At 39.0% G+C, this 27885-nt stretch overlaps 3 protein-coding genes across 3 annotated transcripts; 1 reads left to right on the forward strand and 2 right to left on the reverse strand.

Moving 5' to 3' along the window:
• Positions 1-9: 9 nt before the first annotated feature.
• On the reverse strand, positions 10-5103 carry mtrf1l (mitochondrial translational release factor 1-like). Its single transcript, XM_032552967.1, has 8 exons — positions 4092-5103; positions 3491-3570; positions 3226-3330; positions 3056-3134; positions 1646-1809; positions 1121-1238; positions 781-917; positions 10-578 (listed from the first exon to the last, which is right to left on the reverse strand). The coding sequence occupies exons 1-8, from the start codon at positions 4486-4488 to the stop codon at positions 366-368; spliced, it is 1293 nt and encodes a 430-aa protein (XP_032408858.1). The 5' UTR covers positions 4489-5103; the 3' UTR covers positions 10-365.
• A 1641-nt stretch (positions 5104-6744) lies between these two features.
• Positions 6745-11516, forward strand: fbxo5 (F-box protein 5). Its single transcript, XM_032552418.1, has 6 exons — positions 6745-6908; positions 7570-8159; positions 8292-8462; positions 8582-8672; positions 9882-10046; positions 10863-11516. Exons 2-6 carry the CDS (start codon positions 7618-7620, stop codon positions 11121-11123), a joined length of 1230 nt encoding a protein of 409 aa, XP_032408309.1. The 5' UTR covers positions 6745-6908; positions 7570-7617; the 3' UTR covers positions 11124-11516.
• A 10044-nt stretch (positions 11517-21560) lies between these two features.
• vip (vasoactive intestinal peptide) lies at positions 21561-26590 on the reverse strand. The gene is made up of 6 exons (XM_032552353.1): positions 26463-26590; positions 25614-25718; positions 25232-25336; positions 23927-24049; positions 23622-23733; positions 21561-22974 (listed from the first exon to the last, which is right to left on the reverse strand). Coding segments are annotated over exons 1-6 (456 nt in total). The 5' UTR covers positions 26465-26590; the 3' UTR covers positions 21561-22965.
• Between the last annotated feature and the right edge of the window lie 1295 nt (positions 26591-27885).

The raw sequence follows: 27885 nt of genomic DNA on the forward strand, positions 1-27885 counted from the left end.
AACTACACCTCATAAAGGGACCTTTTATCAAATGATGTTACATTTGTTCTGCCAAGAAAACGAGTTTCATCCTTCACTCAGTATTTCATAATCATGAAGTCAAAACAACAGCTACCACTTTCACTTACCTAGTAGACAATTTGGAAAAACTTGAAAGTAAAATCATGACAAGCCTTTAAAAAAATGATAACTTTTCACTTGTACAAATCCATGTAGTCAAGGTCTACAGTCTTTCAATATGAAGAAGCTACTTCAACTTCAGTTCAATGCACAGTGGCAAATATTAATGAGAATTCAAGGTGGAGTACAAGTGATCAAGATCCCAGTGTTGCATTAAAACGTTTCCTCTCCATCTGTGGCCATGCTCATGGTTCCTCCTGGCTGCCCTCTTCCAGCAGCTCCATGAGCGTCTCCTGATCGGAGAATTCCTGCAGCGAGGAGTTCATCTCGTTCAACAGGTCCTCCCCCAACAGGAAGCCCCTGACGTCGTGCACCGTCATGCTGATGCGGTGGTCCGTCACGCGGTCCTGGGCGTAGTTGTAGGTCCGGATCTTTTCCGATCTGCCTTTGGTGCCGACCTGAAAATGAAACAGGAGGCGACATGGCGTGTTTGGTCATTTTGCATATATCTTAAACGTGTCACATGAATAGTTGATCATACCGTCAACAAAAAGTTATTTTATTTGATCTTTTTTTTTGTCAACAGTAAGGTATAAAAACCAGACATTTTAAATCTGTCATTAATTAAATCAGACTATTTTTAAACGAACAGAATCTCACTTGGACTTTGCGTTGGTTGTAGCGCTTGCTGGTTTCTTCCTCCAGCTTCATGCTGTACAGTTTTGCTGTCAGAGCCTTCATGGCTTTCTCCCGGTTCTTCAGCTGGGAACGCTCCTGTTGGCACTCTGCAACCAAGCCTGACAGACACAAGCTGATATTTAAGAACATTTTCATTTAGGGCTTGGTTAAAAAAAATGTTGCATGCCTTTCTTTATTTCTCTTAAGAATCAAAATGACTGTAAATTCCAGTAGGGATATGTTAAAGCAGCTATGGAAGTTAAGTTCCTCAGAGTAACAAACCAAAAATGCATTACGTTTGGTTTTCAGTAACGCGCTTTACCTGTTGGAAGATGGACTATTCTGACTGCGCTGTCTGTTGTGTTGACATGTTGACCGCCAGCTCCACTCGCTCTTTTTGTCTCTATCCTCAGATCCTTTGGGTTCATGGTGAAAGAAATCTAAAAAGAAAAAGAGTGAGTCAGAGGAAAATCAGCAAAACTACAAATCTTGCAGAAACTACACAAAGAAAATTTTAAAAAAAGAATTTTCTCAGAATTCTGACATTCTTCTGTGATCTTTTGATCACAGAAGAATCTAGAAAGAAAAAGTCAGAATTCTATTTTTTCCTCAGTGGCCCTAATCATCTAATGTAACATACTGTAACGTTTGACGAAATTCAAACAAATGGACCAAATCCAAACATATCTTTGTTATTTTTCTATATCAGAAACATCATTTCGACATTCCCACTGGCATGCATCATATTCACTAAACAGCATGCTCGTTTTATGCACCGATTTCTATTCAGATTTGTCTGTATTGACTGTTCTTGTTTTTACCATGTGTTCGCGTTGCTCAGCCGTACCTCGGTAGGTTGGGGCAGCACAGCCACAGTCATGGTGCTAGTGTGCATCCTTCCCTGTTTTTCAGTCTTGGGAACCCTCTGAACTCGATGAACTCCGGCCTCAAACTTCATCTTCTTGTAGCTGTGCGGGCCGCTGATGCTGGCTGACGCGTGCCGCAGTCCGCCTGGTAACATTGGGCAGCACAGCAGATCGGTAAAAAGTTTTACGTGAACATGTGTTCAGGTTCAGGGATCAGCACAAACTACTGCAATGAGATGCTGTCAGGTTCTGTTGAAACTTTTTAAGCAGCTAATATCTTACCAACAGCAGATAATGCTTTTGATGTCTTCGGTAAGTATGAATTCAGATTAGATGGTAATGGAGGCTAAAAGCTAAACACCAAAGCCTTCAACAAAAAAACAAAAACCTTTACATCAGTTCATGGAAACTCTACTTTTATTTAACTTCAAACCACCGTCACGTTTTCATATAATTATTCGCACAGAATGCAGAATATGTTCTCTGGAAAAGGGGGACAGGAAGCGGTGCGTTCACCAAAGGTCTTCCTGTGTGGAACGCAGAGAGAAAATGAATGATGCGTTTCTGATCAGTGACTACCTGACAGAAAGTAAGTCCGTGTGAAAATCAATTACACAACAAGAGCGTCATCTGTAACAGATTACATATTAAACTAATAAACTAATCTCAAACTTTCTGAACTACACCTTTAAATTTAGTTTTCTGTCATATTTTATTAGTTAGGTTTAAAAGGCAGAGGGAAAACTTTCTTGAGTTGTTTCAATTCAACATAGAGTGAAGAGCCTAATTATATTTAGGATTTTGATCCACAGCTAAGAGCTCCCTCTTGAGTTTGAAAGCAGTTACTGCGATGGTATCATAAAGAAAAAAGGAGATGGGTGTCCTTTATAAGTTTGAACTGAGATATGTAGCTTAAAAAGTAATCTGCCATAGTATAAATCAATACAAACACGCTTTATGTAAACTCCATAAAGCATTTAAGGTCTGTTCTGAAAGAATGCTACTAAGAAAATATAAATGTTTCAGTCTTATTTTTAATCAGGTGAGTCTTAAAAGCAACCATTCAGAACTGAATGACATTTTCTGCAAAAACGACTAACCGTTTCACTTCATAGGCAGTGGGCTGAAGCTGATTGTACAATCTGCAGCACTGCTTTGGTTAGATGGTTAACTGATTTCCTGCTTCCTGGAGTCAACAACACTTTATGTGAGAAATATGCAAATAATAACTGTTCGAACTAAAAGTGGCACTGCTGTCTTCAGCATTACCATATTAAAATCTGACAATGCGGTTTCAATAAAAGAGCTAAAAGACTTGTGGAAATGTGTTTCTTAAAAGTTTGCCTGAACAATAACATGACCTTGTAAACGAAATATTAAGATCAACTGACCTAAATCACTTGGCATGTGCTCCAGTACGTCGAAGGACCAGCCGTGGTACTGAGCGAAGCCCTCGTACATGTCAAACATCTTCAGGAGAAAGAACAACAAACAGCTGTACATCCCAACTACATCACCAGTTATACATATCAAGGGTCTTTATCTAAGATCTTGAGCAGACCTCAGCGGTGAACAGCATGGCCTCCTGACCACCGACCCCCGCTGTGACTTCCAGAACGAGGTCGCTCATGTCGACCTCCTCCTCGGGGATCAGTAGCTCCAAAATCTGCAAGGTCAATGAGAAATATGAGTGTGAAGTATTACTAACAACCAAAAACAAACAAAAAAAAGTACATCACAACAACTCTGCTACTGAATGACATTAGTTGACGTTGCAAAGCACTGTTTTCTGGTCTTCTACTTCTTTTTTCAGCTTTTAGTTTTACCTTTTGTCTCAGATCTTGAATATCCTGCAGACAACTTTCTTTTTCCAGCTCAGCCAGTTCTCGTAGCGACGCATCATCATCTTAGAAGTCAAGAATATGGTTAAAAACAGTGGAACCCGTTTTATTATTTTCCAAATTCCATTGTGGGTTGTTTTTTTTTTTTACCAAATTTCACTTTTTCCCATTTTTATTTTTCTGAATTCCACTTTTCCACTTTATTTATTAAATGCATTCCATTTAATAAAGAGTTTAACTGAACACCAACATATTTGTCACATAAAATACCCGCAAAATGTAAAAGCTTGTGCACACTTTCATAATGATTAGGACCGTTGTTCATTTTTATTTCGTCCATCTGCCACAGACATCTCCACTAAAGTAATGACTGCAAGTGTTTTGGTGTTACATTTCAAATAAAAAAACTCAGCCTTTTGCTATGTTAGTTGTCCAAAACCAGTGACCAAATAAACACAGTTGGTTCAACAGATTCAAAATCATTTGTCTTTCATAACTACTGGTCCCGAGAGCTAGATCCTGTAGAATGTTATTCGCTTTAGAGATCCTTCAATAAATGGCAACTCAAAACCTCTTTCCAGCTCACCTTTGAGGAGCGTCTCCGTATCCGTGACCTCTTTTTGCTTCTTGTCCAGCTCTCGGATGCTCTGGATGAGAGGAGCCAGCAGGGATACTTTGGTTCTCCTGGCCTTCATGTCATCCTCACTGCGCTCATCTTCTGCGCCACTGTAAGTGACTGCCTGTAAACACTCGTCGTACTCTTCTTCCACCTTTTTCAGGTGCTCCTGCAGAGATGTTTTGGCGAATAGCTCATCCACCGACAGCAGCTTCATCATCATGACCGGTTTAGCCGTATGAAGAAGCCTTTGGTTCCTTACGTACTGATGAGTGGAATGCTTGCAAACAGTTTTGCCAGGATTTCGGAAGCGGGGTGCCCACTCACTTCTTCTAGAGAGAAGGCTTACAAATCTCCTGGAAGCCATTGTACACTTTACCTAATCTCTCTTTCTGTAACAGTGAAGCAGTCTGTATCTGAATTTGTCTGCCTTTGGAGCATGCTGTTATATAGCCCCCCCCCCCCTAAATGCTCCACATCTGTGTTTTTAGAGGTCAAGGTGTACAAAAAGACGACACCTTAAATTCTGCAAGCGTGTGTGTGTGTGTGTGTGTGTGGTGGGGAGTGGCGGTACACACACCTTAGTTTGATAAAACTTACTTTTTTAAAAGTCAAACTACGTTTTCAGTAGCTATAGCCAAAAAAGTCTCAAAATTCAAACATACATTTAGCGTTTCGGCTGCAACACGAACTGATAAAACAAGAAAGCTCAGTTGAAATGTTGTAATTATAACTAGGTTCGACTGGAAAACATAATAACATCACTGACAGAGTAAAGAAAAAGTATCGCAGCGCTAGTAAAACGATTGAAAGCTACCGTGAGTGTATCCCTCTTGTCGGAGACATTGCTGTGGTCAAAACACGACTTAATTTATTCATTAACTTTCTTCAAACTATCAATAAAATGCTTGTTAACGCTTGCTTGCAATAACGCAGCTCCTTTACCACCTTGCTAAGGGCGCAGACATGTTGGTCGTGGTGCGCATGCGCAGGACTCTTTCAAGCTGATTTGTTGTGTTAGTGCTGGTGGCTTTAAAGGCTCACTGCAGTCCTCATTTCAGTGTATGAAAACATAAAATAAGGATTATCAGGCCAAAATACTTTCTGAGCTAATGACAACTGAATCGTTTTAGTATTGAATAAAATCTTTTTTTTTTTTTTTTTTCCACCACTAATTTCCTTTGCCCTGCATCGCTGATTCACTAAAGTACCCACATAGGTTTTGAATAATTTCGCAAACTATCAACTTGCCAAAGAAAGTTAGTGGTCTACTTGTTTGGCTTACATTTATTCCAGACACAATAAAAGTAAGCCAAAGAAAGACAAATAAATATATGAACGAAAATGTATCCATTATTTCCAAAGCATTTCAGAGAGTGGAGTAGATCCATATTGAGTACAGAGATAAATGCTGCGATATCACGCTGTACTTACTGAGTGCCATGGAGTGATCTGCAACATCTGCAATTGAAAAGACAACGTAGCCTTTCAAAGTAGACTCTGAACAGGGTAGATCTAGGGATTATCACTGAATTACCATAAATGCACTTCAGTATGCATAGTTCTCTTACAAACACATGGACCGTCACGAGGGATCGTAATTGGGCTACATTTGCTGAGCTTTACGTTCAGTATCACTCCAATGCATTTACACAAAAGCTAAGTGAAGACTTTTGAAAGAAGTGTAAAATTGCTGCTTATCGAAACTCATCTCCACCCCTGTCCCATTTCTTCACTGACTGGTTTCAGTGAAAAGGCCACTTCGCACATTCCAGGCAGCGCTGTGAACTTCTTTTTTTCTTTTCTTTTTTTTTGCTGTCCCTTGCAGTTTCCTATTAGTGTTTATCTTACACAAGCTGGCAACAGTTATTTTTCACAGTAACATTTCACATATCTGATCAAATTTAGAGAAGATAGACCCTACTGTGCTGTGTATTCAGGTCACACAAGTCTGTTCCTGCAAAGCCTTAACATTTTTGGTGTTAAATATTTCCGAGGTAAATATAAATAAATGATTTGTGATGTAGATGTAATACCAAAAAAAAGTTGTCTAAAGCACATTATATTCGCTTACTCTGAATTTCTTGAGAAGATAAGACATAATTTCAGTGATACCTGAGCTCTCATAAGCTTTTGTTCCATTTTCCCACTAAGAGGGGCCTATAATCAGGACGCGATGCCCATCCCAACCCAGCTGTGTTGCTGTTTCAGTTCAAACAGTGGAATTTGTTAATTAATACACAGTGACCAACTTATTACTAACAATGCACGCTAATAATGCTCCTCTGCATTTCGTATTTTCAAAGACTTGCAGAAAATTTTCACAAAAGTAACTTGGAGTATTATAAATATAATATGAAGCCAAACCAGAAACGTGCATGTTTGGAAGGTAACTGGATTTTTATTTTTTTTTTCTTATTATTTACAATTTACAGAGATCTTTCCCTCCCACTTTTCATATTTTAACATGACCCTGAAGGGATAAGAGGATCCGTCATGGGATATGTTTCTCGTCGGAATACAATGCAATTGCACCAATTGCGCCACGTCCGCTCAACCACAAATCTCATTGGTTGATGCTGCAAAGCGGCAGGACTTGCTTTAATGTGATTGGTTTGCGCCTTTGTGCACGGATTTCAAATAAGAAGCCGCAACTGGCGGATTTTTCAGATGTAGAGGATTTTAACTTTGTCAAGCGGCTTTTCTGTCGGGAAGATAGCGGCGCGGAGAGAGCTGAAAGAAGAGGAACAAGAGGCATTCGACGCTATTTTAGAAGAATAACTCAAGGTATGAGTCTTTGTTAATTATCTTTCAGGTTAAAGTCGGGCCTTTTTGTATTTTTATTGAGGCAGTTTCATGTTTTGTGTTAGCAAGACAGAGTATGATTAGCTGTGCTGTTTTCTTGCGCTACTGGTTTACAGGTTTGTGCACAACTTAAGAGGAAATAATCAAAATGTTAGAGAAAGCTTCACGGGACTTTACTTTAGTATAATTTGAGTTTAACTTGCATTCTAGTTCTAGGCTACTTTGCATGGAGTTTGTGTATTACGTTCCAAGAGTAACACACATTCTCATAAGGGGAATTCATAAAAGCATAATTAATAAATCCACTAACCTATGCATAAAGGGAGATTTAGCCTATTTTTCATGTTGATATTAAACCCTGTTTAGCTGTGGGGGATACAAACTTAGCGTAAAGATGACGTAGGAAAACTTTCCGCCAAATCCGCATCGCGCCAAAATCAACTATTTTGCTTAAAGACTTGTACAGTTAGTTTATATGATTGATGTACCTTAATATTTACTCTAGCATGTACTGTGTGTCCTGCTGATGTGTTTGTGAGAGTTTAGACTTCTTCTAAAGGAGCAATGCTACTTGATGAGCGTCAGTCACGTCCACAAGTCAAACACGATCCCTGACACGTCTCCTCTTTCTGTGTCTCTGCAGAGATCACCACACTGCTCAGTCGGAGCACACGTTGTTTGTTCAAGTGCCATGAAATGTCCCACGATCAAGTCTGCTAAAGGGAGCACGATGGAGAAAAGCACATTAGCAGAAGCAGCAGCACCTGCTGCAGAGTCTAAAGTACTCTACGTCAAAGATTCCCCCAAAAAAGAGCCAGTCCCTGTTAAATCTCAGGATCGGCCATCTGGACAGACGACTGTCGTCTTCTCCACCAGTGCAGTTCACAACAAAGAGAACAACACCGGCAGAGAGCAAGATGGGGCCCTGGAAGAATACTTTGAGGACAGCGGTTATTTATCTTTGCAGAATAGTCATATTGATCACCATGGAGATGAAGAAGAGGACCATATTGCTGAGACACACCAGTGGAAAAGGCTTTCCTCAAGTAATTCCCCCTCAAAATGCAAGCAAAGGACTAGAATCAGCTTTTCAGGGTCTCTGGCAGTTTCCACACCTGTGGATCATCATGGAAGGAGCACAGCAACTCTGTCGTCCACCCCCAACCTGCCCATTTTAAGATTCCAGCAGGCTGTTTGTGAGGAGCTCACAAAGAGCTACAAGAAGAATAAGAGGTAATATTTTAATTCAGTTCGAACATTCTATACACCATTCTGATTATTTTTGCGATTATCACACACTGGTCTGTTTCAGAAAGAATTCCTTGTCATTTCTGTTTAGTGATGGTTGAATGCTGTGTTTTGCAGGTATGACTTTAGCGTCATCTCAAAGATAGCAGAGAAGTATCCTTTGGATCGTGTGATCGGAGGACAAATCGGCCTGGAGAACGTCGACGTGTTCACATCTCTGCTTTCCAGGGACATGAAATGCATCCTGACAGACATTCTGGCTCTGCTGGGAGACTTGGACCTCATAAGGTAAGATTAATTCTTCTTCAGGACAAAAAAAAAGATAGACAATCTTAAAAATATTCTTGGTATATTGTGACATATTGTTTAGGATTACATTCACATGTCCATGTTTTTCTCCATTATAGCTGTAAGAATGTGAGCAAGACGTGGAAGAAAATCATATGTGAGGATTCGGCTGCTGCGAGGAGGTGTCGGCAAGCTGAGCAGGCTCTCAGGGTGAGAAAACTGACACAACCAACCAAATGATACGGAAACCTGTAGCTGTGCATATTGTACTTTTTCTCTCATATCTACAAACTAAAATGCATTTGTGATAGATCAGACGGTAACAGAAACAAGGAAGGCACAAAAAACATTTGTTTTAAATGTTCAAAACACAATTGATAAGATTTTCCCGAGTGCCGGTGTAAATCCTGCTGTTCTGTTAATGCTAAAGAGAGAACATTTGTGAACAGCAAGGATTAGACCAATGAAAGTAGCACAGGCCAGTGTTGAAGTTATAGAGAAATTTAAAGCAGTTAGGTTATAAAATAACATCTTTAGCATTGAACATCATTGTCAGAAAATTGGAGAAATATGGCACAACTACAAAGAAGCCTGACAAGTAAACAGCCAAGAGACTTCTAGTAACTCAGGTGCAGTTGAAGTGATCTAGAGTTTGCTAAAAGGGCAACTATTGAGAAAAAACTGTAGTGGCAACTAAAGCCTAGTTTAAAAAAACCCCTCCATCATAAACTAAAACAAACTCTTGTCTCAAGTCTTGGGACTTGTCTACTAGGTTACCTCATGAAACTACAGTAAGCCAATACATGTTGATACATCTGTGGTGTAACAGGAGTGTGTTGATCAGCCCCTCCCCTCTGGTCGTTTCACAGAATTCACATTGGTGGGAGCTAAATGCAAGGCAGTCTGAGTAGGGCTGGGCATTATGGTAAAGTAAAACAGCTGTAAAACAAGATGTCGGGTCCTGAGTGGGCTCTGACCTACGAAAAAATCAAGGAGTGCATTGGTAAAAATAAAAGCCAGATTTCAATCCCCCCCAAATATAATTCTTCATATCAAGTTATTACCCAGCCCTACTTTTGAGAAACACTATTGGGAGACTCCAAAACCTGATTTCTCATCTAATCTGGGCTAGACTTATTTCGCAAACTAGAATGAGCCAAAGTTTCTCTGTGGATGTGTAAACTGCAAACTAGTGGAACCACACTTTCAGAAACTTGCAGCTCTGATTGGCGTGAAGGGATGCCACACTGCTCAGACCTTTGTGTACGAAAATGTAGATTTTTCTTCTCAAAATAATGATGTACGATACATACAATGGTTGTAACGTCACAAGGTCAAAGAAATATGCTATTCTTCAGTTTCAAGCATACCTGCTAGATTTGTTTTTCATGCTAACCAATGTAACTTTTGACGTTTTAGGAGTCGAGAAGCTCTCAGAGAAATCCTGCTAGCGGTCTGACCAGAGACGTTGGTGCATCCAGGGTGGTGCTATCCTGCATGCAGGCTGTGGCCTCCAGACGCACCGCTTCCTGCCAGAAGAGCAGCACGCCCTCACTGAGCACACGCTTCAACGAATATGTTCAAGTAAGTCTTAGTTTCATGCAAACCCACTAGCTAGTGATTGAAATCCTTGAAGAATGCTTGACTTGGGTGTTTATGGTTTGGAAAGTGCTTGATATTCAAACTGCAGTTTTGTAAGAACGTTCCGAAATTTGATTGAAAGCGTACATTTAGAAAAGTTACAGTCGGAACTTGATATTTTCATTCACCTAATAAACAGACATACAATTTTTTTCCCTCGGTGTCTGAAGTTAAATCAGATGAAGCTTTTAATTTTTCCTTTAGTTAGAATCACCAAAATTATTTCCATTTGCTAAATGCCAGAAAACCTCGCAAACATTTTTAAGATTTTTACTTTCTTTGTATATTGTGTTTTAATCATTTAATTTGAGCAGGAAGGTCATGTACTTTTAGAAGAATTTGTTTAGATTGTTTCAATATAATGAATATTTATTATTCCTAATGGCTCAATGACTTATTGATCTGGGATGTTGTACATGAAACTTTACTGAAATTGGGGGATTCTTTTTTGTTTTGTCTTTAATTTGTGTTTTGTTCTTGGATCAATTGGATGTAAAATGTGTCTGTGAGAGGCATTCCAAAACAAATTTTGCTATATTTTAGTTTACTTTGTCCCTCCTGTAGAATGTATAATACAATCCAAGACATTAATGTATGAATTAAAACTGTCTTTTTAGTTCTTTTGTATTGTTTTTCTCTCCAAAGTTTGGTGCTGGACCCTGAAAATGCCAGAATTTTACTGTAGGGGAGGAAAAGTGGACAAACCCTCTTCCAGAAATTTTGTCGAGTTCACCAACCTGATCTTTGTCTCGTTTGCAGGCAGCCAGCACTCTGAAGCAGCACGAGTCTCTGCGCTCCTGCAGGCGCTGCGGGTCTCCTGCCACCCACTTGGCCGAGGCCCAGAGGGCCACATGCTCTCGGTCCAGCTGCCTCTTTGACTTCTGCACTAGCTGCCAGGAGCCCTTCCACGGCTCCATCCCCTGCCGGACAGTCAAGCCCCATGTCCACTTCGCTTCCTCCAAAGAAACCGCCATCATCCCGGGCAGCGCTCGCAGCAAGAGAAACGTCAAGCGCTTGTGATAAAGGTTCATTCCAACCTGTTTTTTTTTTTTTTTAAAGAGACTCAACATCAATCTTGAGATTAATGACTGTAGCATTGTGACTCCGATCACATGAACTAAGTGAGCACTTGAAGCACAGCTGGGGCAATCTACTGGAAACTTGCTGCTTGTGAGCAGCCACTTTTATTGTATATATATATATTATTATTTTTTTTCTCAAAGAAAGCAATGGAGAATGTTGAGCTTTAAACTGTATGTTTTTATAGTGTTTTAAAACAGAATAAATGTGACACATTTTCAGGTTTTTTTAGAAGCATTTTAAAATAAATGTTTATTGTAGTAGGTCCTGTTCAGATTCTCTGCAGCTTTATAATCTATTTGTAAATAAATTTTCCCATAAAATTTCTTGTGTTGTGGTTTTCCTTCCTTCTCCAAAGCTTCAGAAACAACAAAAGGTATTTCTACTTGATTCCAACTTAATCACTTGAAATTGCTGAATTTTAACAGCCAGTGTTGACAGTTGCAGGTGCCAGTTCCTCAATATGGCAAACATAAATATGAGCTGTAGCAAGAGATTAGAGTTAAAATAAGACGGGCTGTAAAACTTTACAGCTAATATTTATTTTTATAAAAACTGTTTTTAAAAGCTTCAATAAACTGACAAGAATAACTGTCGCCCTCTTTATAATTAGTTTTTCATTTTGACAGTGAACACATTTGGGAAGTCTTTCCTAAGAATAATTGGAGCTTATTGCACAAGAGGGCAGTATTGTTTTCTTCTTAAATTTAATTTCTCTGATCCATTTAGTCACAAGTTGTTTTTTTTTTATCTACAATATTGTCACCTACCTAAAATAACGCCCTTAGTAATTTTTTTGATAAGTGTTTTTTGGCAAAGTTAACCTTTTTTTGCCAGATTTCTTGGGGGGAACAGGCACAATATGACAAGTCATTTGAGAAAAGTGATATACAGATCAAGTTCCATTCTATGCAGCTGTGCAAAAAAATACATTGGTTGTACATAAAGTTAGCAAAGATTTCCAATAACACATTCTAAACACAGTATCGTCGTTCTTTGTGTCTGGCATGTATTGTATAAGGAAAGATTTCTCTTTTTTTTTTTTTTTGGTCACAAATTGCTTCAGATAATCAAATTACAAATAGTTACCCAAACGAACTTGGCCTTGCCTCCTTTTAATTCATGAATTAACTGTATTGTATTTTCTTTTTAGGGGTTAAAGTCAGTTTGGTACACGTATGCCTGCCTTCTGTCTGACGTGTAAAATAAAATCATTTAACTCGAGCCTTTAGGACAACACGAAGTAGGCTGAAAGTTCTCAAAAAGCGACACCTCATTCGCTAATTTAAACAAATTTTGCTCAGAAGCAAAATCACTGATATTTGTCCATCTAGAAAATGACAATACAAAAGAGGACGGCATACTGTGAGTGAAACAAAGGGGTGGCAGTATGATGCTCTGGGGTTGCTTGCATCTTCAACCAAAAAGCCAAAGAGAAGAATTTACAGCCATCAGTTTGTGAAATGATGGCAACAAGTTGCTAATTATACAAAACACAGAAAAATCCACATCTAATTGGTTTGAAATATCAAAAGGAAGTTTTTTGTTTTTGTTTTTCTATTACATAAATCAGGCTGTTCAATATGGCTGAATTTAAGCAATCCTGCGTAGTGAATTATTTAACAGCAGATTCGCTGACACACCCTTGTTTCTCCGGCACTAAAACCCATCAGAAGGCAGGACATTAACCTTTCTGCTCCCCTCCCTATCATCTGCAGGGCCACCTTATCTCTCACATTACATCAGGAGAACACAATACGTCAACCAGCATTTCCTACTGTAAGCTTGGAGAAGAACTGGTAGGCAAAATGTGCGATGGACGAGTTATCTTCGTCAAGTCTGAAGTGAAAATGCCCTCGAAACCAAAGTCACAAGTCGTTTAAATATCCCCCCCCCCCCCCCTCCCCCCAGCGGGTTTGTAAGGAGGAAAAGATCTGACCTAGCATCTAAATGGATGTATTGTTCCCGCTTTTAGGTGGACCTTAAAATCAGCTTTTAAATTATCCACTTCTTTTTCTTTTTCAATTACATTCATACATGAAGCATGAGGGCCAGTTCTTCCAGTTCCTACTGACTCATCCGGTCAGACCTTCTCAGGCTGGGAGGCTCTCTGTGGAGCTTTCTCGCACTGCATTTAAAAAAGTCATCTAAATTTGAGGCGTAGCACATTTAAATATTGGTCAATGACCCCTGAGTCCAGAAAAAAAACTCCATTACACTTGTCAGTGAGAATTATTCCTGATTAAATCTGATTTGTTTAATCTGATACTTATTCTTCTATTTAATATATTTGCTTAGAATGTCAGATATTGTTTTTTTTAAAATGCAATATTTCATTCTGTGGTCAATGGATAATTACTTTGTTCTTCTTGTACTTGTACTAAGTCATTTCTTTCCATTTTTCTATTTTTTTTCATCTCTACTATGTACCAGGACTCTGTGCCTTTAAAAAAGTTTCAATTGAACTGAACTGAAATTGAAATTATGTCCACTTGCCTTTTATTTTGTGATTCCATTGCATGTAGACACACAGAATTTTGAATGATAGAATGATAAAATATGAAAGCACATGTAGAGCCGGTCAAACCTTCAGGATCTCCCTGTGATGAATCAGAGATATCAATTTCCTTCCAATAATTGCAAAGCAGACATTTATTGAATGCACTTTGCTACTTCATTGCCTTTCTTATTCAGCTTGGATGAGTTAAAAAAAAAAAAAAATCATCTTGTGACTTTTGTGTGATAAAATCTCAGGTAATCTCCTCCTCTGAGCTGCAGCTCTGGAAAAGCACCTGCTTAAAACAATCACTCTGTACGCTTTGAAAAATTCCTCCCAGGATATCAGCAATTTCCCCTCAAACAGGTTGGGCTGAATCCGCTGTCTCCTCCTCTTCCCCCATCACTCAGATGAGTTATGAATCTACAAATAGCATCACTGACACCAGACGCTTACCCCTGACATTTGCAAGATGACCCATTTGTCTCCCATCTCTGCCTCTCGGAGCAGAGTTGCTTCTATTGGGCTCACAAACGCGCGCAGCAGTCAGCTCTCATTATTTTCTTCTTCTGTCTTTATTAATGTGCCGGTGTCACAGCTCACTTTATCTTTAACGGTTCCAAACTCAGGGTTAATTGGAGGATGAGCCGTAATCATTTCAGATCTCGTAGCTTGAAGTAACGTTAAACCAAATTGAGCTGTTGAATCAATGCAAATAAACAATGCAATCACAATTCTTTTGTAAAAAAAAAAAAAAAAAAGGTAAAGCAATTTTTTATGTCAAGTATATTTAAAACATGAACACAGTTTTAGCTAACTTTGGAAAGTTGGGTTAATATGCTGTATGACTGAGGTTACTGTGCTATATTTTTGGAGAAACGTGTCATATTAAACTAAGCGGAGGCCTTAGGTTCACATTATATTTCTTTTTTAAATATAAAGAGCACAAGTCTTTTGTGCTTAAGACTTGATTACTATGATTGAATCGTCACAAGATCATTTTAAAAACAGGCAAGAGGTTTAGCTTTAAAACTTTACTTGGTTTCTTTTATGTAGTCATGAAGGAAATGTTCATGACTATAACTTCAAGAATCAACATAACCAGTCTGGAAGTGAAGAAGAACCTAAATGTCAACGAGTCTTTAAGTAGTTTATAAGGAGAAAAATCAGCCATAAATTTCCAGAGCACCCCCTACTGTCCAGGAAGCTGCAACTGCAAAGGACAGTGAGGGGAGAACTCCTTTGTTTTCTGTTTTGCTCTAAATAAGATGTGACAAACTACAAATAGGACATTTTTCTTGCCGACTAATAGTTGCCATGTTGAGAGATTCCTACCCGAGCTGTGGCTCTCTACAGCTTTTCCAGAGGTACCATGACAGTCTCTGATTAATGCTCTCATTACGCGTCCAAGTTGTGTATCGTGAGATATTGAAAAATAACAACTGATCAAAAAGGAACCTGGTATTTTCTTCTTTTTTTTTTTTTGGATAGAAAGTCTGAAAGAGGGGCCACAGGTGAGTTAATATAACAAAGGCCAAGGCAGCCGCTTTTCTCTCAATAAGAAAATTTCATGATGATGGTGTTCGAGGGACATTGTTGTAAAGTACCTGAGCCGGTGTCAGGGCCGTGGTGATTAATCTGTACTCTGGCCTTTCGCTCCCTCTGCGACTTGGGATCATTTGTCCGGCAAATTTATTGATCGGAGGCGCACATTCCTGACACAATCAGACCTGCTGCTTGTGGAAGTCATTAGAGCAGACTAGCACATGTGTGTCTGTGACTGTGTTGTCTGATAATGAACTTGCCTGTAACAAAAACCCTCTGACAGCCTGTCCATTTAGAAACGAAGACCAGAGATAAGATATGTCGATAATTTGTTGCCTCTGTGCATTTATTTACTCAATATTCCTTCTTCTCTCGTTCTGTCATTCAGCATTTAAGCTTTTATATCTGTTCACCACTTTTGAAGTTTAACAGTTTTTTCTGCTTTTAGCTCATTTCAGCCTCAGGACTGAGGAAGTAAAAGGGGGTTGGTATACAACAAGGCAACACGCACGACATGTGAGACGTGTTTTTATTTTTATTTTTTTCCCCCCCGTTTTCGACTTGATGATTTTGATGTGCAGTGACTTCTACAGGTCAATTGGCTGGATGTCGCCAAAGCGGAACTGTAAAGGCCCAGAAATGAGGCTGTCACTCGAGCGCCTGCAGCGAAACATGAATGGAGGAGGAAATGATTCAAGAGCGGAGCAAAACAAACAAGCCCAGCTCTCCAAAGTTTACTCTACTACACTACTGAAATTCCAGATTCCTTACATTTAAAATAAGATAAATAATTTTCCACCGTTTTAATTTGACAAATATCCTCTTGAATTCAACTGAAAACACATCTGTCAAAAAAATAAACAAAAACCCTACAATAATCTGAATGGATAATTATGCAAATAGCTAATATTTTTGATGAAGTGCACTATTATTTAGTTTCAGCATTTCATCTTTAGACCTAACATCAGTTATGAAGAAACTCAGGACTCTGACATACAGTTCAGGTGCCCCGGTTTGATTTTTGTTTGCTCTTTTGCGTCCTTTGGCTAAAGCCTCATTCAGACTTTGCTCTTGGGCACACCAGCCTTTGAGGAAGCTGAGATTGAACTCACAACTCACCATAGATGGGATGATTACTCTTCCTTTTGAACCACATCTACCCCAAATCTATTTTTATTGAGAATCTCTCAAAAGATGATAAAACGATGTTAAATGAGTCCCAGCGAAAAAGCATTAATGAGTCTTCATTTACATTTGATCAGAAATGTAGAAATGACTTCTAACCTTCATAGTAATGACAGAGGAAATGTTCTTGATATTGTAGCAATCTAATGATTCTAATGACCACTGACCAGCTTTTTACCTTTTATTTATTGACTTTTAGATTATAATTTAGTGGAAGATGATGATGCAGCCAACCGCAATTTTAATTGTCTTGTGTGCAGACAACAGGAAGGCCGTTTTCTACTGCGGGTGTTATGAAACAATGTGTCTACTTGGTAAACGTTTCAACTTCTCCTCCAAGACTTTTAGGTTGAGAAGGTGTTTGTGTTAAAACAAGAATTTAATTCTTTCATCCCTCTGTAGCTAGATTAGCAACAGCTAAGTTAGCTGTTACTAAACTTAGCAACAGCGAGACAAGACAAGACAAGAACTAATTTAGCTAAACTAAACTAGCCAAACTTGCTAGCAAGCTCAGCTTCCAAACACTTAGATAGCCGTTGCTAATGAATGCAACACCTTAGCTTTTATTTTCAGCAGATTAAAGTTTGTCAGTTTTTCAGTGTAATCTTTTTTCCTTCACTGAATAAAATTCTTTTAATTTGCTTCTAAGTTTATTCCACCTCATCTAGAGGGAGCCTAATGGTTCTCATTCTGCTAACGATGCTAAAGAGTGTTTTACCAGAGTGAAATCAAGCTACAGTTAAAGCTCATGAAGGCGGTTTAATTGGACTTCTGTCCCTATCCCTGTCGTGTTTCAGCAGATGGCGCAAGATACGTCACTCTGCTGTTAGTGACTGCGTGACCCTTTTAGCCTGTTAGTATTTGGCTTTTTCGAGTTTGACTAAAATGTGGCAGGCGAGCAAGTTAGTTCCACATGAGTTCATGCGCTCTCTGCACATTTCAGCAACGCACGATGCCTTATTTACGTTGCTCGGCTCTGTAAAAGCTAAGCATTGAACCACAAAACGAATGTTGAAGAAAAACGTTTGTGAATTTTTATAAGGGCCTAAATGTCCGTGTGACTCATTGCACAAACTTTCCTTTCCTTTGCAGACAGTGAGCTAAGGAAGGGTGAGCATCGTCTCTCATCAAAGGCTTTGAATATACTGCTGTGTTTTGGTGTTACCCACTAATGAGCTTCTCTTTATTTGTGGATTTGAAGATTCAAGTATGTGTTTTGCAGAATTATTGATTTAGCTCTGAAAAGAAACAACACACACTCTCTCTCTCTTTCACACGCACACACCCACATACTCAGTGCTTGGTATTAAAAGGCAGCTGTCCTTTTCTCTCTTCTATTTTTGCTCTGTTAGGTCCATTAAGATCAGCAATATGATGATATTTAATGAGTGAAGCCTCTCCACAAAGCAGCCGGTAATCATGAAGGTACAGCACAACGACACGGACTGTAAATGTGCAGGCTTGTTGATGTTATACTGCAGACATAAATAACATGATCTGTGTCACGAATTTGTGCAAAAATAGTACGTTTTTGCAGTTAAATTTGTCTCATTTTCCTCAGTTTTTGTGTTTTTCTCTCGCAAAGTACTTTAGTGTAACCTGTGTGTCCAATTTCAAAACGCTTTAAAATTAAATTACATACATACGAAACAAAAAGCGTAAAAGAAAATCGTTTGATAGAAAATATGGTAACTTTTTAAAACTTAGTTTGCCTTTTCTGGCTGCTTGGTAAATCAAAACATGTGGCTGTAGTCGTCTGATTAAAGTTTCATATGCTGCCTTTCCAAAAAAGTTTTATTAGAGCATAATAAACATTCCACTGTCCTTTTTCATGTACTGTACTATATTGCTAATATTTGCTGACCAGCCTTCATTATATTAATGCATAATAGGATTAATATATCAAACCAAAGCTAGATAATTCTATATAGAACAAAGACTTTCGAAAACGCAATGGAAATTGAGACAGGTCTCAAAACTAAACAAATGAGAAACCTGCATATTATTTGAAATGTGAACCAAATTATTCTACATTGATCACAGATTCTTTAAAGCAATTTTGATATGTGAACATTATTGGGAAGTGACGAGAAGGCGCTCAATAAATGCAAAGCCGAGTTGATAATGAACAAAATGTGAAAAGTATTGAACTGAGCCAAAGTTTCTCCTGTTAACTTTCCTTTTCTCTGTTCAAGTCGCCCAGTGGATAACAAGGCAATAGCAGCATAGCTAGAAAACAAAAGTAATTGGTTTTGATCCGAGTTTGGGTTATAGACCAATAACCCTAATTACACACACAAAAAAGCAAAACAAAAAGCAGTTTCTGGAAAAAGATAAATAAATAAAGATAAATAGGGGTGGTCGAAAAGGTCAAAATTGCTGCTGCTTCTCCCTTAAGCAGTTGGTGTCAAATTGGGTGTGCAGACTTGATTTCATAAGTGCCCCTTATGTAAACCTGTCTGGCTACTAAATAAATATACGTTACATAAACCAAGTGTCAAATCTAAAGAAGAAAGAAAGAAGGAAACAGTTTTTTCAGTGTTAAACAGAGTGAAGCAGACATCTACAGGAGTGCCACAGACGTAGAGTTTTGCCACACAGAGTTCACCTTTTCTGTCTTCGCCTGAAACAACGCAGTTGTGGAAAAACCCACTTTCTGCTGCGACTCATGACAACAAGCTCTTATACAGCGACACCTTTTAACGTCACCGGCCTCCTTGCGCGCGACACGACAGACCGTTTTATGATGTTGCGTCACATCAGAAAACAAAGAAGAAGAAACGGCGAAGGCCAGCCAGAGAAGAAACGAAGGCGTGTAGAAAAATGGTCCGACTCATTTCAAAAGCTGTGACGACTTAATCACAAGATCTGCTGTTTTATTAGGTTTTTTTTCTTAACAAAGAGAAACACTGCATCTGGACTTGCTTGTGGTGTAGTAAGAAAGGTTCATTTCATAATTAACTTTTTTGGAGATAAAGTTTTTTTTTGTCTTCACTTTCTTGATAAATAGAATACAGAAGGCATTTTTCTGCAATTATTTATTTATTTTTTTTTAAAGGGGAAAGTAAAATAAAAAAAAGTCTTTTAGGTTGGGAATGTCTGTTTTTATTTGTTTTTTTTTTTTTTAAAGAATATAAGTTATTTAAGGAATATTTCAAGGTATATTAAGGGTGTGGCCTCAAATAGTCTTGTCAAAAAAAGACACATATTAAGTCTAGCGTTGAGCATCACTCAAGCTGGATTGTTGGGCCCAGAAGTGACAGTGCCTTGCAAAATTACTCATTTTCACATTTTGACACATTTAAACCCAAATCTCTTTGTATTTTACTGGATTTAATGAACATTTGTGCACTTGTAATCAGTCCCCTGTCCATAAATCCACTGAAATTGAGTAAATAAAGTGGAATTTTCTGTATTTTTACTTTGAGCACGAGTTTAGTTGTTCTGTGAAGGCTGTGAAGGACATTAACAAACAAAACAAGCTGCTTCACAACAAACAACCAAGGAACACAGCAGTCAGGTCGGCGGTAGGGTGGGGTGGGGTGGGGGTAAAAAGTTGTGGAGGAGTTTTAAATCAGGGGCATAACATTCCAACCTTTGACCATTTCACAGGTCAGCGTTCAGTCCATCCGCTGCGACAATGGAAAGAGGACAGTAAAAAGCACAAATGGACCAAAATGGGGAAACAGACAGCGAGGGACAGCACAACCGTACACCTTCCAAGACACGCATGGCTCTCCACCCTATTTGACTGGTTGCTCAAGGAGAGAGAGAGGTCCATTGGTTGTGAACTTCATGAAGCCGGTCTGAGAGAGCTATTTAAAAAAAAAAAAAAGGTCATACTGTTTCCAGTCAGATAATGTAGGGGACGCAGCAAACATGTAGGGCCTCTGATGGGGCCTAAATTCAAATGTGTTCACCTACATGTCAAAGTTTTGTACGCGTCCTTTTGTTCCATCTGGTAATTGATTAGAAGTGTCGTATAATCGGGCTCTGTTTGTAGAACTTCCTGCCTGTCTGCTCTCCGTTTCAAAGGCAAAGACCAGAAAACGAGAAAATGTTTCCAACCAGAGCAGGAGGCGAGAAACTGAAACATGGTCACCTTTTGTTTTGCGGTTTTCTTCGGCAGGCGGTTAGCTGTCTCTGTCCATGGTGCTGAAGTGAACCCGTTCTCCCTGCTGCTTTACACACGCCAGTTACTTTTGTTTTTCTTTTCAGACTTATTCTTCCTTTCAGAGTTCATGCAAGTGATCAGCTGCTTGGTCTTTTACATGCCCCTCAGTTAAGCCAATTAAATACAGGGTTGGATGAGATGATTTTTATATGACAGACTCTTTTATTATTATTATTTTTTTACTTTTTAAAGCAAAATCATGTGTTCAATTGTAACTTAATGTTTGTTTTTTAACAGGTAATTATTGTTATATTTACCATTGTTGCTTCATTTACATTATAGATGCATATTTACATCAAATCACAAGTACTGCTGATGAAACCTGTCTGTTGGCAAACTTTGATGCTTTGATGCATCAGTTTTCAATAAAGAAAGTGACAAATTGCCAGTGGACTGGATGTTAGTCAACAGACTGCAGAGAGGAGAAATAAAATATAATTGTACATGTCTATACCAAAGTGATGTCGTCCTCTGAGTGAAATCACGGAAAAAGGTCAGGACAGATTGTCAGGTTCTGTGTTTTTCTGTGTTTATTTAGAGTTTTCTGTGTCCTTGAGTCTCTTCGTTGTCCTGTCCTCCCCTTGATTGTTCCCAGGTGTGTCTCGTTTCTATGATTACCCGCCCGTGTATTTAACTCCACCTGTGTTCCTTGTTCCTCGTCGGGTCCTTGTCGTTGTCAATGTTGCTTGTCCATTCGTGTAGCCTGTTGCTACCAGTGCTGAGCCCTAGCCTTCTGCTCAACTGTGCTGCCAGGTTTTTGAATTTTTGACCCTATTTTCATCATTAAACTTCCATTATTCATCTCATCTGGGTCTACAGCGTCTGCCTCACCACCTCACACCCGCACATCGTGACACAGATGACCTTTGGGTCATGATAATCTGCTCTTGTTGGACCTCCCTCCCTCTCACAAAGTGTCAATAAATGAAAATGAGAAAATTGTTGCCATAAAACAGTCACAACCAGACAAAACGACTCAGCTTTGAAAAATAAACCAACATCTTTTATTTGGTCACTCCTGTCCACGACACTATATGTGCCGAAGGCAGTTCCACGCACAATGAAAACCTCTTTGCTCTATATGTCGAATAGTATAAAGTGATTATATGCATCCGTGTCCTTTCCGAGTTTCGGCCCTTTGCCTTGCAGCCTCCTTCTTTCACAATCCAAAGACTCGCTTACAGACTCGACGAAAACGCTCCGCAATCGTTCCAGAAAATACACCACTAGAAATGAACGGAGCCCATGGCTCATTGTTACAATTTATATCATTTAACATTCAAGAACAACAAAACTGGCAGGTTTTTCGTTATACTGTGAAATTCTCAATATGCAGAAATCAATGGAAGTCCCTTTGCAGCTGACAAACTGGAAGATCTTACAGAACATGACTGGCTTGTAATTAAAGTAATTTAATAATTATAAACACACATTTTAATGACAGCGATGTGTGCTACAGGTCTAATGCAAACACATAGGTACACCAATTACACAACTTTCAAAATGATGTGGTTTGAACCATGCTGTTTTTAACCAACTATGTAGCTAGGGAATTATTTTTTTAAAACAAAGTTCCTAGTTGCTTTGCCAAAAATTAAACTCTACAATTAATATTCCCAAAAAATGTACATTTACGAGTTAAGTCAATAAATCAGTGGGCCAGAGGAAAATCTGTTTTTGTTTCTGAACTTTCCAATTTAAACACCATTTTCTGTAGACATTAAGACAAAAACAGGAAACGCAACAAGTTTAACAAAATAGCAAAATATGTGGTGTCTATATATTCTTCAAAAGAAAAAAAATAAAAGCTTATGGAGATGTATGGCACTGAAAATCAGATGGACTCTATAACAGACCGTCTCCAAATGTAAATCTGAGAGAATTCCTTAAGACTTTACACAGCTGAGAATCGTCTTTGGAAATCGGGATGCTCATCTTCGGTTGAAAGGAAAAAATACATTTGACGCCAATGTCAGAAACTTTTTGGAAAAAGAAGAACGAAACCTGGAAACAGACAAACGTGGCCCCCCGTTTTCAATAAACTCCTCCTGTAGCATTTCTGACCAATCAAACCTGCACACAGACACACACACGTTGCTCAGACACACACAAGATGCCTGCAGAATCTTTAACCGTTACCATGATCTGAATACATACTGTGTACATACAGTGTAAACATGTACTGTGTAGATGGATAGATAAATAGCCACACCGAAAAACATACCACTGTTGGTCAAATCTTTCTGAATGTCTTTTGCCTCGAATACCATATGTGTGTATTTAAAAAAAAATTGTTTATTTCTTTTTTTTTTGTTTGTTAGTTTTGTAAAGAGCATTTTTACAAGATGAGATGAGGTGTTCTTTCCAACGTGGACCCCTCCTCAAAGTGGCTGCAAATAAGAAAAAGGACAAGGTCACTGGATCGAAAGAAACAGGAAATCAATCATTTTTCAGACGTAGAGTGTTAGACAGTTACCTATGTTTACTAAAATACCAAAAAGCAGGACAGACACCATGAAGCATCTGGATTTTATAAGTATTTCTAGTGGGATTTACAGTTGAACTACTGGGTAGTGGGATTGGATTTTAAAAATCCATTCTGTTGTCTTCACCAATAAATGACTATTAATGAATCACGCAAAAGAAAACTACCCTCCTATATGTGACTAACACAAGGACGTTACGGTAATTCCTTTAAATACTGCTGAGGCCGCTCTTTTGAAAATCACATTTTAAACAAAGTTTGGGAATACTTATTCTATCACCAAAAAGAAGGAAAAAGCTATTAATGCTAACAAAACCTACAGACACATTTTGCTGTGAAGCTCTGATTAGTATGTGCTGACGGATAACATCTTCATTCAACTTGATCTCTAATGCAAAAAAGTAAATAAATAAATAAAAATAAAAATATGCATCAGTCTGAGTCACATTTGTTGCTTCTGAATTTAAGTAAAGTTTGCCACATTTCCAGGCAAGGATTGGGTGGAGTTGGGTACTTATATATATATTACTTAGAAGACGTGAAGATGCCCACCAGCTGAAAGTTGTTTAGGAGGTGGTCTACGCTGATGTCATCGTAGCGCTCCTGGAAAGAGCTGGGTTCATCCCTGGACTCCTCCGCTTCGCTGGTTCCAGGATCTTCTAGGCTGTTAGTGTTTAGCAGGAGAGGAAAAAGTCACATGAGAGTTTCTTTTACACGTAAAAAAACAAACAAAACACAAACGGCAAATATAAAATCCACGCCGATGGAAAACACTTGTGATATTTGTTCACTTTGTTTCTTGCAGATCCTATAGTGTTAAAATCTAGTGTTCACGCGAGAGGTTTTGGAAGTCCCACCTTCTCGTTCCCTTTAGGAGAGTGTTCAGGTACTCCTTGGCCGCCTTCTGTTTCCGGAAGCGGCTGTACTTGTCTGTGAAGATGCCGTCTGTGTGGCGCTTCGCCGGCTCCACCAGGTCGTCACTGAACAGAAGGGTGAGGTCAAAGTTCAGAGCGCGGCAGATCTCTGCATCTGTGTGTGGGCGTGTATGCGTGTGTGTGTGTGTGTGTGCTTCAGTTCTCCCAGGGTCTATTGGAGACATGCAACAGAAAGCTACCACGGCATAAATTAACCTTTAGAAATGTTTAACCGATTGCAAAACGCATCATGGAGCGGGTCAGCTCTTTTCATTTCAAATGTCAGCTGGTCCTCTTGAACAGATCAGTGAAATAAACTGTTGCTGTTTTATTTTTCTTGCTCCTGTCAGAAAGTTGAACTTTTTTTTTTGGTTGTCCAACCAATTTTGTATTAGGGAGAAAGAAAATGAGATAATGGGAGTGAAAATAATCTCTTCAGAAAACTGAAAAATATTCATATTTATATTAATTATTAAAATAAACATAGTAAATTGAAAAAGAAAATCTGATCATTTAGACATCTCTCTTTCCCTTTACTTTTATATGTAGCTTTTCCACCGTACAGAGGGGAAACAACCGCTTGACTCTTCCAAATAAAGGGCTAAAGGGACTTCAACAATTTACAATTGTTACAACCTCAAAGTAAGAAAAAACGTTGTCGATTTTGTGAAATATTAAACTTCAAATTTGGAATAAAAACAGCAACAGGAAACATGGCCACCAGGACAGATTCACATCTTATTTTCTGTGCAGGAATGAAATAATCATCAAAAGTGGTGTTTGCAACTTTAAAACTCTTCATATTATGCTCGTACATTTCTGTGAAAATACAAAGATAAAGAAGATTTTCAAAGTTAGTGATTATTATTTCTGCCACATAACTGTTCCTTTTTGATGCCTAGCTTTCCTCCAGAGCAACAGACACAATAATAAATATGTTTCGAGACGCGATTGGGTGAAATAAAATATATCTACACTTATAGTCCCCATGCTTTTTTGAATATGTAGACCTCAGGAAGTGGTAATTGTTGGTTTGCTGGCTTTCTTTTATTAGGTCTTCCACTTTTCTAATGTTTTTTTAAAATCCAAGATTATAGAAATTAATTGTGAGCTAAACTGGAATATTGTTTTGTTTTTCTCTTTAATTTACGTTACAAGACCATTTTTAATGTTTTTTTTTTTTTTTTTTTTTTCATATTTCATGATACAATAATATTCACTCTCGTGTCCAAAATGTATGACGCCTACCTGACGCGCTTCCCGATCAGAGACTCCAGGTACCTCCTCGCCGACAGCTGCCCCAGGAGTTTGCTGTATCCGCTGGTGAACAAACCGTCTGCATGTCTAATCGGCCTGGAAAAGAATTATAGGGCAGTCACATCAGAAGGCGCTCAGACTGGCTCCATCCGAACATCTGTTTTTGTGAAACAGACGCGCATCAGCCTGACCTGTAACTCTTCTAAAATGTGATGCAAAGGGCAGCTGTATTCTGAGGAAATTCAAATGCGTAAAGTACTTTTTTTTTAAGGAGACGGTCTGATTATCTGAGATGAGTTAAAGTCGAATGATCCTGACGCGCAGATCTCGTCCGAGACACACTCAGCTCTGTTGCTGAAGGTTTTGCGCTCACCTCGTGGATGCGTACGGTAGACTCAGAGTCCGGGAGTATAACACACTGCACACCGCTATTAGGAGAAGCAGGTGGGGGCCGGTCCGTTGTACCATCGCTTTACACCTAAGGAAGGAAATGGTGGCATGTTATTCCCTTTTCTTTCTTTCTTTTTTTTAAATAAAACAATATTGTTTCGTCTAAATTAATTTCACACAGACATACACAATTGGACAAGAACAACAGATCTGTAAATCCTTTTCAGGGGACGCTAATTTCAAAAAACGGTGCAAAACTCAGGGTATCTCACGCGTAATTACGCACGGTGTTGTGAAGAGCTGTAAACCACACACTACAATAATGAACGATTGAATCTGACAAGTTTTTCCTTCTTTCTTTTTTTTTTTTTAAAGCGAGTTTCTTATCAAATGCCCCGACTGTGCTCCAAAATGTCTTAAGGAACGCTGGAATTATCGAGATTTAATTTGACCCTGCGTGCGTCTTTTTGTTGCGTAAAGATAAAGTCTAGATTTTATGAAAGAGAAAGATTTCTTATTCTAAACTTATTTTTTTGGTGGGTTAGGTTAATGATAACACGCCAACCTCCAAGATTACCACAAATCTTTATATATATGAGGAAATTAGAACTCATCCAAAAATCAGTGCGCAATTACGCAAGGCACTGGCAACAGCGAGCTCATCTGACAGGAAAGCAGACAAATGGGTTAGTGTCGAGATTCTGTTGACTCCATAAAGAGCGTTGTATTTGAAGTTATGCTCAAAAAGTTACTACTTAGAAAACGTCATCCAAATTCAACAGAAGCCCCAACACTTCCTAGAAAAAGAAAATTAGAAAATATAAAATCTTACATTTGCTCTGCGGAAAGTTGCGGTCGTCGGGTCTTCTTCTCTTGATCCTGAACAGCTGCGTGTAGCTCCAAACTGCCGATCCCGTCTGCCTCTGTCTGCGTGTTCCTGTTCGCCGTCGGTTCTGTCCCCGCTTTATACACCTGGATGTATCTAGCTCGCAGGAGGGAGGTGGGGGGACGTGAGCCCCATCAGCAGCAGGAGGAGACGTCAGAGGATCGCCGCTGCCGTCATCGGTCTTGCTCAAGGTCGGAACCGAAGAGGCCATGTGCAGAGGTTTGTCGGAAGTTTTACTCTGAGTGTGTGTTCCAATTAGTTGCGAGGAGAAATTAACTTATTCTTCGGGTTAACTCACCAGAATGTTCACCTCCCCCTCCCCCACAGCCCGAAGGTTAAGACCTACATTTTTTATGTAGTGGCTCAGGACAGAAAGAAGGAACATCAAGAGCATCTCAGCTCCCCTCACCATCCTCTGCAGGGATATTTTATCTCTCTTTTTTTTTGTTCTAAGTTTCAGCATTACATGCATGTCTGCTCAGGCTGGGAGCTTTGGGTGCTTGGATGTGTCTTAATGTTTGCTTCCACATTTAGGGCTTTTAAACGACTTTCAGCAGCAAGACTTTTTATTTTTCCATCCATTGTAACAATTTCCTTACCTCCTCTTGACTGGTCGTTGCATTGTCTTCTCCACTTGATTATGAACACGTGTCCCTGTCACATCAACATTATGATTGGCACCGAACCGAACACACAACCTTGAGAGTCCCCAGTTCTCAAAATGATGTTGGCGATATTTCTTCCACATGCCTCAGATTTCTATGTCAGAAAATGTTACAATTCAGAGACCGGTGATAGCGTTTATGGGAAATGATGGTATGAGCTAAAATGAAATCATTCGGGTGGAGGCAATTGTCCAGGTCAGTGGTGGCTCTCGCATCTCCAGTGCAGTGGTTGGAACAATAGGCCATCTTGTACAGATCCGGTGATATGGGAAGGCTGGCAGTTTGGCTATCTCCACGAAAACACTTCAACATTACGAGATGACAGGATGGTCGTCATTTAGGAGAGACAGTTTCATTTTTTCTACTGGTACTGAAGGGTATGAGCTTAAGTCATGCCCTTCAGTACCAACATTTCCTGCTGCAATCACAAATTTTATTCATTTGCTAATCATCTCAGCTGTTGTTCATCCACTAATCACCCTTCCCTGTATAAATACCGCTAGACTACATTGAGCCTTGTCAGATCATCCTGTTTACACCACTATTACTTTCTTGGGGGGTATCTTTCTCTGGTCTCCAGTGTTGTCTGTTTACTTTGTCATAATGTGTAGTTCTGTGGGTTCATTAAGCTTCATTAAGCTTTGTATTGAAGTTATTCTGGAATAACTTATTCTGACTTCCTGGTGTCTGGATTTATTTATTTT

This window comes from Xiphophorus hellerii, chromosome 22 (genome assembly GCF_003331165.1).
Source record: "Xiphophorus hellerii strain 12219 chromosome 22, Xiphophorus_hellerii-4.1, whole genome shotgun sequence".
Lineage (NCBI taxonomy): Eukaryota > Metazoa > Chordata > Actinopteri > Cyprinodontiformes > Poeciliidae > Xiphophorus > Xiphophorus hellerii.

What these genes read in the sequence shown, in the direction of transcription:
- mtrf1l (XM_032552967.1), bottom strand. Translation starts at nt 4,488, where the DNA reads ATGGCTTCCAGGAGATTTGTAAGCCTTCTCTCTAGAAGAAGTGAGTGG. An exon ending in AATAGTCCATCTTCCAACAG is followed by an intron (nt 918 to 1,120) that starts GTAAAGCGCGTT and finishes TGTGTCTGTCAG; the next exon opens with GCTTGGTTGCAGAGTGCCAA. An exon ending in ACAACCAACGCAAAGTCCAA is followed by an intron (nt 579 to 780) that starts GTGAGATTCTGT and finishes TTTCATTTTCAG; the next exon opens with GTCGGCACCAAAGGCAGATC.
- fbxo5 (XM_032552418.1), top strand. Translation starts at nt 7,618, where the DNA reads ATGAAATGTCCCACGATCAAGTCTGCTAAAGGGAGCACGATGGAGAAA. An exon ending in AGCTACAAGAAGAATAAGAG is followed by an intron (nt 8,160 to 8,291) that starts GTAATATTTTAA and finishes TGTGTTTTGCAG; the next exon opens with GTATGACTTTAGCGTCATCT. An exon ending in AAGCTGAGCAGGCTCTCAGG is followed by an intron (nt 8,673 to 9,881) that starts GTGAGAAAACTG and finishes TTGACGTTTTAG; the next exon opens with GAGTCGAGAAGCTCTCAGAG.
- vip (XM_032552353.1), bottom strand. An exon ending in CTACCGTACGCATCCACGAG is followed by an intron (nt 25,337 to 25,613) that starts GTGAGCGCAAAA and finishes ATTCTTTTCCAG; the next exon opens with GCCGATTAGACATGCAGACG. An exon ending in CTCCTAAAGGGAACGAGAAG is followed by an intron (nt 23,734 to 23,926) that starts GTGGGACTTCCA and finishes AAACACTAACAG; the next exon opens with CCTAGAAGATCCTGGAACCA.